The 12,237-nt window shown below is 45.1% G+C and overlaps 2 protein-coding genes across 2 annotated transcripts; one reads left to right on the top strand and one right to left on the bottom strand.

Annotated features, from left to right (window-relative positions):
- Positions 1–141: 141 nt before the first annotated feature.
- Positions 142–2,238, bottom strand: lsm14b (LSM family member 14B). The gene is made up of 8 exons (XM_076166975.1): positions 2,118–2,238; positions 1,820–1,980; positions 1,599–1,732; positions 1,338–1,522; positions 1,085–1,180; positions 805–966; positions 369–498; positions 142–268 (listed from the first exon to the last, which is right to left on the bottom strand). Exons 1-8 carry the CDS (start codon positions 2,236–2,238, stop codon positions 142–144), a joined length of 1,116 nt encoding a protein of 371 aa, XP_076023090.1.
- A 779-nt stretch (positions 2,239–3,017) lies between these two features.
- LOC143013378 (transcription initiation factor TFIID subunit 4-like) lies at positions 3,018–10,829 on the top strand. The gene is made up of 16 exons (XM_076166976.1): positions 3,018–3,285; positions 3,446–4,201; positions 4,619–4,773; positions 4,868–4,987; positions 5,309–5,464; positions 5,641–5,763; positions 5,964–6,053; positions 7,128–7,364; positions 7,510–7,645; positions 7,930–8,044; positions 8,218–8,387; positions 8,518–8,648; positions 8,761–8,886; positions 9,101–9,157; positions 9,276–9,395; positions 9,495–10,829. The coding sequence occupies exons 1-16, from the start codon at positions 3,018–3,020 to the stop codon at positions 9,660–9,662; spliced, it is 2,928 nt and encodes a 975-aa protein (XP_076023091.1). The 3' UTR covers positions 9,663–10,829.
- The last annotated feature ends 1,408 nt before the right edge of the window (positions 10,830–12,237 follow it).

Below are 12,237 nucleotides of genomic sequence, written 5' to 3'. Positions count from 1 at the left end.
AAAAGAAAAATATTCATACATCGTGCCAAAGTTGCTTCACACCTTGTCTGGGTAAACTTTCCCCATTTATCTCATTGTGGGGGAACAAGCATTGCGCAGGTGCTTCAATGCCTTCAAACGCTGACCTCATACAAAGGAGGATCAAGTCTGAGCAGCACCACGTCCACGCCACCCAGTAGATCCTCCTCTGAAGCTCTGGCCCCTTAAGAACCGGCCAGGAACCCCAAAGGTCTCCAGATTGCGCTTCCGCTCTTCTGCCCAAGTTAGTCTAAAGTAATTATAGACACAAAAGGAGGCATAAACTCAGTAATTTACAGAGTCAGTCATCTGTATATACACTGAGAATGACATGGGCCATTTGGGTTTACCTGAACTTATTATCAGAAGAGATGTTGTCAAAGAAGGACTTTGCTTTGTTGTAGTAACATTTTGGGCCAAGAGGATCATCATCTGCAATGGAGTGCGATTGTTCCTTCTCCTCCATCTCTTGATTTTCATCTGGAGAGAGATTGATATTACAAACAATAGGTCAACAAACTGATGCTGTGAAGCGCCAAAAACAAAAGGGTATCTGGATAAAAGTCTGTTTCATTTGATAATTATTAGATATGTTGCACAAGGAAAAACACTAGGCATCAAGTACTTGGCACATTAATTGTCCAACTATTCAATTTAGTATTTACTAGCACAACAGTGTAGACAGGAATTTCATGGCATCATAATTCAAGGCTTCAAACTGGCAAACAGTGCTTTAAAAATAATTGGGTGTCGACAGCATTGGGTAAATAGCAGTGATGAACTAACCTCTTATGTTCAGTCGGTCCTGCATATCCCTCTCCAGCTCTTCTTTAATGAACTGTGCATTTGAAGAATCAAAATCAAAGTCTGTGTCAAATGTTAAAGTGGCAGATGGAACACTTGCCACCATCAGCTGGCCTCTGCTGCGATTCCTGCGCCGCCGAGGTCCTATGGTGAAAGGTTAGATAGCGCGTCATGTTATTAATAGAAATTGTATCACAACAGCTCTTTGTACCAAGAATATTTTGATTTCCGAGTACAGACATTTGCAGGGATAAACCATTACCTTGTCTCCTTCTTGGGGGCCTATTTTCATTATTCCCATCATCCTGTTGTTGAAATGTGTTCTGCTGAGCAATTGGCACAGCTAGACTCGTCTTCCCTTCAAAAAGGTTAAATATTTACTCTGAGCAGCATATGGAAAATCTCCCACTTTAAAATATGGAAGGCTATAGTCACTATAGATGCAACTAGATGTGAAGTGTTACTTAGCGTTGCATCTGATCTAGCCTCTTATCCCTGCTGTTCCACGTTCTTACCGGTGACTGCAGTGTACTTTCTGGCTTGGGAACTCTCTCCACTAGCCCTCTGAGGCCTCCTACTTTCCCAGGGCTGTTCCTGAGAGGCAGTCAAAGGTCTCCTCAGCATAGATCTATCCACCCGAAGAGTTTGAACAGCCTTTTCCACCATAGGTCCCTTTCTTGCATGCAAACCTGGCATTGTGGGTTACAGAAACAAAGCAAACACAGTTAGACTACCAACAACTCTCACATGTACAAATCAAATGTGTGCACCCTGCCTTACCAATGCCGAGTGCTGCAGCATACTGTTGGTTAAGTAGGGAACTGGCAGCAAGCTGATTGTAAGGGGACATCCTTAAGGGGCTAAAGGGTCCTAGGGCTGAGTAAACACTTGAAGTGGGTCCACCGGATGACTGAACAAAATACAGATGTTATAGGTTTGCAAACATAAGTGGACATGAGGCCATTGGCTGCGAGATGTGATCCATGCTGTTCAATACCTGCACTATTGCTGGGTCATGCGGCAGGCCATGAGATCTTGGAGGTTCACACAATGTTATATCCTTGATATCACTGCCCCGGAAAGTGATGTATTCATAAACTTCATCCTTGGGTGGTGTTGGGATGTCAGCGTGTCTTCCCTCCGTTCCAAAACATTTGACTAATTATTAAAAAGAAGAAAGTTTGATAAATGTTCACAATCTGACTGGAGTTAAAATATTTTCAGTAATTCATCATGTCCCACAGTATAACTTCACAGTATAACTAACAGAGACATAGATCTATAAAGGGACTCACCTTTTGCCAGCACTACAGTAGAGTTGACTCTGTCGATTGTGTACAAGATGCCCTCATAACGATTTTGAGCCTTTGAAATTAAACCTATTTTACATCCAATGTATGGCTTTGCTGAACTCATGGCTACACAAATGATCACTTAATACAGAACAACACATCAATGCATCAAAGACCAGCAGTCATTCAGTGCAGCCACATAAAAGACTTTATAGGAGTCCACAGGTGCATTGAAGCCACGCCCACTGATTGAGACCCACGCGCACCTGTGCATAATGACGCAACCAGCGCAGATGAATTTGTTCGTCTTGACATATTTGTTAACATATTATTTTTGATGTTCTACATTTGCTTAACCCTAACAGCTAAGAAGCATCAATAGCATCAGTTATCTCGGTTTGATGCCTGTTGAATGTGGTTTACCTGATTGTGTTTGTAGATGTTCTTCGCTTTATTGTTTTGCATAGAAAAAAAACAACAATTCATTCATAGTGTTAGACGTGTATCACAAAGCATGCAGCCATTGAGTGTTCCATGCTGCAATGCACCGAAGCGTGTAAACTGATAATCGCTGAGCAGTTAAGCTATTTGACTGCGAGGCAACAGCTTGGGGGGAAAAACATACCACGCAGCTACTTTGACTTGGCTACTGTAATAAAGGCAACTTGTTAGTAAATGTTTGTTTACATGGTGTACGTGAGAAAGATATGTTGTGTAACATTAAAACGGCTTCATTCCGCCGTGTGTATAAAGCGAGGGTGCGCTCAGTGTGACTCCGCTGCTTTCTGACGGCAGTGCCACTACACTGCAGCTGCCGATTGTTTATTCCACGCTTTATTCCGCCGAGGAGCCAATCACAGCGCTCGTTGAAGCCTCGTCACCGATGCTTCGTCCAATCGGCGCATGCGTCTCAGAGCTAAGCGTAGCTTGGCAAAGATGGCGGCGGGTTCCGATTTGCTGGATGATGTTTTCTTCAACACAGAGGTAGACGAAAAAGTAGTTAATGATCTCGTCGGCTCATTGGAATCTGAGCTATCGGGAGCTTGTCACGTTAACGCACCGGACATGGTTCAGTCTGCGGGGAATCACGCCGGCAACTCAGCTGCGGGTAGTAACTCTAATGTTCAGGGCAGCAAAATGGGACTTTCACAACAAGAGCTCGCTAAAGCAGGTAAGATAGCAGCAGTACAGTGACGTTTAGCTAATGTTAGCTCATTTTTTTCTGTTACGTTTTTCCTCATCTTGGCGTCACTTTTCTCTGTCAAAACTTCCTGCCTGTCAGACGTCAGTTGATCGCCGCACCTGGTTTCCATGTGTTTCCGCTGCTTTAGGGGCAGGAGGAGTGCACGGAGGTGTCATTAACAGCGCGGGGTCCCAGGGTTCAAGCATGGATCGAGCTGCCGGAACCGCACCGGCTGCGGGACCGTGCCTGACAGCCGGGCAGAGTCAGCCAAACGCCGCCACGGCAGCAGCTAGAGTTGTCGTTACGGTGGCGTCAGATGTCACAGCGGGGACTGGGAAACCTGGATCGACAGGTGTTCAAACTTTAAATGGAAGTATCGTGATGGTGAACTCTCGTGGAGCCGTAGGCGTGACTGGAGACTCGCAACCCGCTGCCACAGCTGCTAACAACGGACCTGTCAGCAAAGGAAACGTGGTAGTCGTGTCAGCTGCTCCGAGCGCTATTATTCGAACTCCTACCAGTGCGCATAACACCGTGACTGTGATCTCATCCCAGCCCGGTACGAACAGCGTACCCACGGTCACGCTTGTGAGACCACCTATGCAAACTCCCACTAATACCTCGCAGAACGCAAACAACCCCTTAACAGTCTTAACATCCCCGGCTGTCAGTGTCGCTGGCGCCGCTGTCAACTCTTCTAAAACACTCCTGCAGAGCGCCCAGGTTGCTGCAACGCTGAAGAGCCCGACGGTGCTGCAAACCCTGCGGGCTTCGGTTCCGTCAGCGGTCGCTGCCCCTGGTCCCGGTGTTGGGATCCGACCTATTGCCCCTCCGGTGTTGGCCCCTCGACTCCCGCAACCACAGCAACGAGCCCCGAACATCCAGAACATCCAGCTCCCTCCAGGTACAAGCCCCGGTTGGAAAGCTGACATTTACATTGAACACACTGAATTGATTGTCTTTTGTGGCTATAAACAATAGATTAGATGTCCACAGATAAAAATTTACTCTTTGGTGCAAACTATTGATTCTTCTTGCCTGAGGCTACAGCAAACAGTTCTCACACTGTTAATCTTTCAGTAAGTATATCTAACCGAAGAAAGTGTTTGCGAAGGGAAAGGGCCAGACTCTAGCCAAGCCTCCACTCTGGCAGATGTATTTCTGCCAACAGGTTAGGACCAGAAGATCAGGTTTCTTGACATTATGTAATGCAATAAGTTCTTAAAAAGTGGTGTGTGTATAAAGATGAACTCCCCAGAGCAGAAAAGCAGTCCCCCTTTGTCCCCTTTATAGTCTTTATTCTGGCTCTTGCCTGTTGCAGGTATGGTCTTGGTTCGCAGTGAGAGTGGGCAGCTGCTGATGATTCACCAGCAGACTCTGGCACAGATGCAGGCTCAGTCCCAGTCCCAAAGTGCCATGACACCACGACCTGCAGCGCCCACCAGCACTCCATCTGTGCAGATCACCTCACTGCAGGTACCAGGGTCGTTGGATGTATGGCACATGGAGAGAAAACATACCTATGCACACACACACATTTACATACATGTGATGCATTCTGCTCCCTTAGGCTCCAGGTGCCTCGCTTCTGGCTCGTCAGGTAACTCCCACGACCATAATCAAGCAAAGTCCCACAGTCCAGACCACTGTGCTGGCCACCACTCCAATGCAGAGGTCTCCTGTGCTGCAGGTATTTGAATACATTACTCACGTCTTGACTCTACAGCTGCATGTTGACACACTGACATCATCAAAGCATGACCGGTCTCACCCTCCCTGAAAGTCAAAACCTTTTCTTTTTGAAGGCTCTCTGGGTCCATTAGCTTGCCTCAGTCAGCCCACAAATCTCATTTGTTCTGTCATTGCTCAGTAAGCATTTGTGTTAAGGGGTCTCAACAATGACCTCAGAGGAAAACGAGTTGTCATCGCCTTCTGATCTCCCTATTCATGCCCTTGACCTTTTCCCATAGACTGGTTTAATGGCCGTATATATATTAACTGACTTGTACAGAACACCATCATGGTGGGAGGAACCGCCACCACCCCGGGACAGCCTCTGGGAACGCCCACTGCAGTGCATCCTGGAGCCGCAGCCACAGCAGTAACACAGAGGGTCGGGCCCCTTGGGGCTCCAGTGACCCCTGTCCCTCCAACACCTATCTCAGCGGTAAGAGAGACGCAGTAAGGTTGATAGCCTCTCTTTCTCCGTGTGAACCATCAGACCTTATACTGATTCCCTAACTGCTCATCATTGTATGGAAACATGGAATTGTATGGAATTTTGTAACTCTCCAATTGTTTATTCAAGAAATGTTGTGTTTGTGTGTGTGTGTGTGCTTGCAGGAGACGCTAGAGAACGTGAAAAAATGTAAAAACTTCCTGTCCACCCTTATTAAGCTGGCGTCCAGTGGGAAACAGTCCTCTGAGACTACAGCCAATGTTAAGGAGCTTGTCAAGAGCCTACTAGTAAATGTCTTAATTATCTCCTTCTTTTTTTTTCTTCACATCCTCCTCATCTCTTACTGCCTTTGTGTCACTGCTTGATCACACCTTCACCACTTCCCGATTTGAATCTTCACCCTCCCCTTGTTGTCACCCTCACAGTCTTTTTCTCTAAACCAAAATTTGCCTGCTCTAATCCATCCTCTGTGCTTATTGCGCAACAGGAAGCGACAATTGAGCCCGACGATTTCACCTGTAGGTTGTACCGCGAGCTCAACTCCTCGCCGCAGCCGTATCTCGTGCCCTTTCTCAAGGTAAGAACCCGCGATCGTTACTGAGGGCCACCCACTGGTAGAGAGAGAGAGAGGGAGAGGGAGAGAGAGAGAGGGAGAGGGAGAGGGAGAGGGAGGGAGAGAGAGAGAGAGAGAGAGAGAGAGAGAGAGAGAGAGAGAGAGAGAGAGAGAGAGAGAGAGAGAGAGAGAGAGAGAGAGAGAGAGAGAGAGAGAGAGAGAGAGAGAGAGAGAGAGAGAGAGAGAGAGAGAGAGAGAGAGAGAGAGAGAGAGAGAGAGAGAGAGAGAGAGAGAGAGAGAGAGAGAGAGAGAGAGAGAGAGAGAGAGAGAGAGAGTTCCGAAAACGGAGCACTTTCTCTTAATGACCGGTGCACTCTAAAGTGTTCAGCACAGCATCATGGAAGAGGAAATGACTGCACTACTGCGCCGCCTGAGAGGCATTTTGTGTGGACTCATCAAGCAAACGCATTCAAACACCAAACCACCTCATTGATTACAGGAGCAAAGGTAGATAGGATGATAGATAATGAATAATAGTCATCACCTTAACTGCAGTACAGACAATCGTTGCCTTATTGTGTCACAGCTCCAGTGCAGAGAGCGCAGGTCATTATAAAGTGTTTTATTTGCATATATAATTACACGGGGAGCTTTTTGCCCTAATTGGTTGATTGGAGCAACATTGTATTCATGCCGTTTGCTTCTGTAGCTCGCTCATAGACTCAGGGCCTGAACTTTGATATGGGCATGAAACTAATGACATTCATCAAAGCTGACAGAAGGGGTGGACGTATGTTGAACACAGCCAGGAGCATGAGGCTGCTGTCAGAGCCGAGCGTTTGCCCTTTGTACCTCAGCTTTTGCTTGATTTAGCTGTAGGGAAAGTGCTCAATTGCTGGAAATGTTACTTTGTTGAATATGAAAACGTTAGATGTAAACTAACAGAACAAAAGAAAGGCCATTATTGTGATACTTTCACTAGAATTCTTTGTATGAATCCCTAAAATATGCACAGTGTTTATGTGATTTGTTTTTAAATCAGGCCATATTTTGGACTTTGTGTGGCTGAATTTATTCCTCCCCTCCGTGTTCCTACAGAGAAGTCTCCCAGCACTCCGACAGCTGACCCCCGACTCACAAACCTTCATCCAGCAGAGTTTGCTGCCTCTGCCCACAGCTGCAGCCTCCACTGCCCTCACTGCTGCGGTGCTCCGACCCCCCAAGTCCACCATCACCCCGACCACCGCCACCGCCACCGCCACCGCCACCAGCACTGCCAGGACCAAAGCCACAGTTATCAGCCTGACTCAGACTCCCCGCAGCAAACCAGGCCTGGTAATGTTGCTGCTGGCAGTTATTATCTCTGTCTGAATTCACTGACATGCACACACAACTCAGCCTTTGTGTGTGTGAGTTTTGGCTCTGACTATTTGTCCGTTCTATTTTCTGTGTTTTTCATTGTTTGTTTGTATGTGTGCAGACAGTGTCCCAGCAACAGGGAACGATGGTGAGACCTCAGGTGACCTTGGCTCAGTCTCCCATGGTAACACTCAGAGGACAAACTCAGCGCTGCATCATTATGGGCCAGCCACAGGTGGTCAAACAACTACACACAGGTGTGTGTACAGGATATGTATGTTCAATATATTGCTTAAGACTATTTTATCTTTTCCACTTTATTGTTTTTTGCTTCAAAATTGTTATTAATCCTGTAAATACTAACATCTGGTCCAACCATTCGCTACCTGTAGCATGGACATACTGCCATCTAGTGGTTGCTATTTGTAACAGTATGTTAATTGCAAAATCTGATGTGAAGCTAAATTTCACAACATATTGTATTACCTTCAGTCAACAATAGAAACAAAACTTTGATTTTGTCTCCTTGTGTCCATGTTAGTACCAGCAAAAAAACTTTCCGTTTCTGGGACCAAACCTGGACTAGGAGTCAGTCAGGCCTCGCTCATTGCTGCTCAGAAGAACAAGCTGAGGGAAGCAGGAGGGGAAACCTTTAGGTCTGTGGCAACTTCAGATAAATGCCATCAATGTGCCAGAAATGCTTGTGTCTCCAAACTGTCAGCAAACTGTCAGTGGTGCTGACAGTGCTCTATATGTGACGCTCTGCAAATTAAAGGTGACTATTTTCTTTTATGCAGTTATGGTGAAGCTCATCTTTCATTTCATTCAGGGATGATGATGATATCAATGACGTGGCCTCCATGGCAGGAGTCAACTTGTCGGAGGAGAGCGCCCGTATCCTAGCAACCAACTCTGAGCTTGTGGGCACGGTGACCCGATCCTGCAAGGACGAACCTTTCCTCTCCATCTCGTCTCTCACCCAACGAGCTCTGGACATTGGTGAGGCAATGACAGCAGCGCACACAAACGTTTGGAGACAAATGTACTTGAAGCAAATTCCTGCTTTGAAAGATGGACGCTGTGGCGCTGCCTCAAACTCCTGTAGCCACACTTCTTGTTGTTGTTACAGGAAAGAAGTTTGGCATCGGTGACTTGGGCACGGATGTGATCAACTTCATTTCCCATGCAACACATCAGCGACTACTTAACCTGATGGAAAAGGTGTCCCAAGTGGCCCAGCAGAAGAACATGACCTTCAAGGTGATTAGACACACACAGCACAGCCGTCACATTCATTTGTGTCTCATTCATAGTCGGTTACGTCTCCTGTCGTATTTTTACCTTTCTACCCTGGTACTTCTTCATCCGTCAGGAGGACGAGCGCTACACGCAGGTCAGCGACGTGCGTCTCCAGCTCCGATTCTTTGAGCAGCTGGATCAGATGGAGAAGCAAAGGAAGGAAGATCAGGAAAGGGAAATCCTCTTAAAAGCTGCCAAGGTAACCAATACAAGGACACTGTCACAAAGAAAAACAAGCCTCCACACTTTCTCTCTGCAGTATTACACAGAGAAGGTTTTGCATGTACAGTAGACATCACATTTGATACCAACAGTCACTAAAAGGGCAGAGGAGATTTAATACAGTAATTCATCATTGAATAATTGGAACATACCCATGTGGAATGATTAAATTGTCCCATACGTTGCTGCAGTCTCGGTCACGACAAGAGGACCCAGAGCAACTGCGTCTGAAACAGAAGGCCAAAGAGGTGAGTACATGTTAAGTGCCCAGTGCCAGTATTAATTGCTTTGTGAGACATTGTGACAAGATCTTTTTGTCAGTGAGATATAACCTTGATTTAATGTTTAATGCTGCTTCCATTCCAGATGCAGCAGCAGGAGCTGGCTCAGATCAGGCAGAGAGAAGCCAACCTAACAGCACTGGCAGCTATCGGCCCAAGGAAGAAGCGGAAAATGGACTCTCCGCTTAAAGGTGCCAGCGCAGAGGTAAGCAAGCCGCAACTATTGCCAAAGACAATTTTCAGGTCATTTTGAATGTTTTTAAATGATTCAAGAAAGGTCATAAGTAAGATGTGTTTGATCCAGGGTTTGGGCTCGGACGCATCTCAGCCAGGAGGCTCCGGTGCAGCAGGTTCAAGACAATTTCTTCGCCACCGCATCACCAGGGTCAACCTCAGGGACCTGCTCTTCTGCCTGGAGAACGAAAGAGGGACCAGTCACTCACAGGCGCTCTATAAAGGCTTCCTCAAATAGCACTCGCTTCAAAAATGAGCCGTTTCCACCCCAGAAGAGTGACCAGCAGCTCAGACGCTGTTGCTGTTGTCTCTTACCGTCACAGCTAAACGATGCGATGTCTGTCCATGGAGGCGGACGCACCTGGAACGCTGAAGAACCAATCAGCTCTTCTGGCGTCTTGAAGCACAGCACTTGACTAGTTTCAGCACAGCGATGGAGCACGTCGTGGACGACTCAGCTCTGCTTCCACCTCGTGCCTCAGACCAGAGCGCTCTGTAGAAACCGGTGGCACCCACATCACTCCTGCACTGCCACCTACTGCCAAGAAGCAAAACATCTTTAGGTGAACTGAGCACTTTTGCTGTGACGCCAGTGTTGGCAATGCCAAACAGAAACTGTCTGTGAACCGGGTCTCTTTTGGAATAGAGAATAGCCCGAATTACAATGTTGCCGTCATGCAGTTTTGTTTTGAACATGTAAACACTCTGGTTGTAATGCAAAGTCAGCCATGTTTATTTAAGTTCGGAGAGAATATTTTAATTTATCACACATTTCTACAATATTTTAGCACAAGTTAAATGCCTGTGGATTGTTTTTCTTCGGTGAATAGTTTTGCCATCTACTGAGTTGCCTTCTTGCCAAATTAAGCCATACATAAATATATAAATATATATATAAATATATATATATATATATATATATATATATATATATATATATATATATATATATATATATAAGCAGTTCTCTACAGATTTGTAGGATGTGTACTTAGGTTGGTGCTTTCTTTGATATGGCTTGACCAGAAACAAAAATTATGTATATGTTATGTATTGTGTTTTCATGTAATCACCAGCTGTTGGCATTTGACCTCGCTGGCCACTATAGTGTCTGTGTCCACACACACACACACACACACACACACACACACACACACACACACACACACACACACACACACACACACACACACACACACACACACAAGAACCAAGCAGTGGTTGAGAGGGCAGTTCCGCTTTTTAGTCACGTCTTAGCTCAAACACTGCACCGATTCACAATCTTCGAGTGCCACCTTCTAAATTATACCCCACTTGTTTTAAATTTGCTTCGCAGTTGTGTTTTCCCCTCCCAGGCAACACAGAAAAACACCCAACTCCAAATTAGATTTGTCAGCTGCTGCATTGTTGATTTGAAAAGTGGCTTCTGGTCATTCTAATGAAAATATGAAATATCCAAAATGTGCGGCTGCCTGGGGTGGGGGAAACATTCAACCATGTAAATTATGTAAGCAAAGAACACTTTGGAATGCAGTTGGTAGTGATGGAAGGAATGCAGGCAGTGTTGTACATGGTTTGACTTATGAAAACACTCAAATCCCACTAATGTCTTGTTGGTTGCTGTCATTCGAGTAAATGACATATTTTTGTATTTATAACTGGAGCAATGCCATTTTGAGTGAAACGCAGAACAAGAACTGCACTTTGGTTTAGGATTTTTGTATTATTAGTGCACATATTGTTTTTGGGTCTTTGTACCTGTCAATGTCATTTTATGAAAGAATATCTATTGGCTATTTTAATATATTACAGTCTTATATGTTCTATGGTCTTGCCACATCATAACGTTTGGTTACTTTAACCTCAGGTGACAAGCTTCACAAAACAGATTCCACCATCGCTTTTTCTAAAATCCAAAATTCAGAGGCCAAGTGTGAATTTTTGGTGGTTTGCTGGTCTGAAGCATTCTAACACTCCACTGATGATCTTATTCCTATTTGTACAACAGTGCAGCTTTAAGGATTCCATTTCCTCTGTATTCTGGCTAGTTTATGGTTAGAAAAAGGAATCTGTTATTTGTCACCTGAATTTTGAGTTTAGATAATGTGTGTAGGTGTGTGTGTGTGTGTGTGGGTGCATGTGTGTGTGGATGCGTCTACTTATTTCTAGTACATTTTTCCTTTTGCACAACCACTTGTTCATATGTAAATAATGTAATTGAAAAAGTTTGTAACTGCTATTTTATAATGGGATGAGAGGGATGATCTCCGGTTGAATAAAAACGGAACAATTATGTTGATTGCATTAATTGGTGTATGAACGTGGGGTCAGTGGTTAAGGTCTGCAAAATGTTTTCACTCATACAGCAAATAATTAAGGAAATATAACTGGCTAATTAAGCAGAAATCACAGGTCTTGAAAGTCCTAAGTTTTAAAGTTAGAGCAGGATTGCAAAACAATATAGGTCAACAAATGCAGTGAGAGGTGAAAGTCTTAAGTTTATTAACTAAATTAAAATGAGTTTGAACTTCTACTTGGCTTCTCTTCTGTTATGTTTTGGAGGCTGTAGCTGTTTACGGCATTCGTACCTGCAAACTGACTTGTGACATACAGCATATAAACAGTGACTGATGTAAGGTGCTGCTTTCCCTTTTGATGATGTCATGCTGTTTATTATAGTTTGTTTCAGCGGGTGGTGATTCCAAACAGCAAGAGCTAAAGTCATTTTGTAAGCGGTGATCTTGTGTGTTTACAGGTCGTTTGTTGCTGGAGTCTGCTGCTCATTTCTCCCATGAGTGCATCTTTATACACTG

Source organism: Genypterus blacodes, unplaced genomic scaffold (assembly GCF_046128005.1).
Source record: "Genypterus blacodes isolate CSIRO-AG114 ecotype Tasmania unplaced genomic scaffold, CSIRO-AGI_Gbla_v1 ptg000156l_1, whole genome shotgun sequence".
NCBI lineage: Eukaryota > Metazoa > Chordata > Actinopteri > Ophidiiformes > Ophidiidae > Genypterus > Genypterus blacodes.
This window is presented reverse-complemented; position numbering and strand designations above follow the sequence as displayed.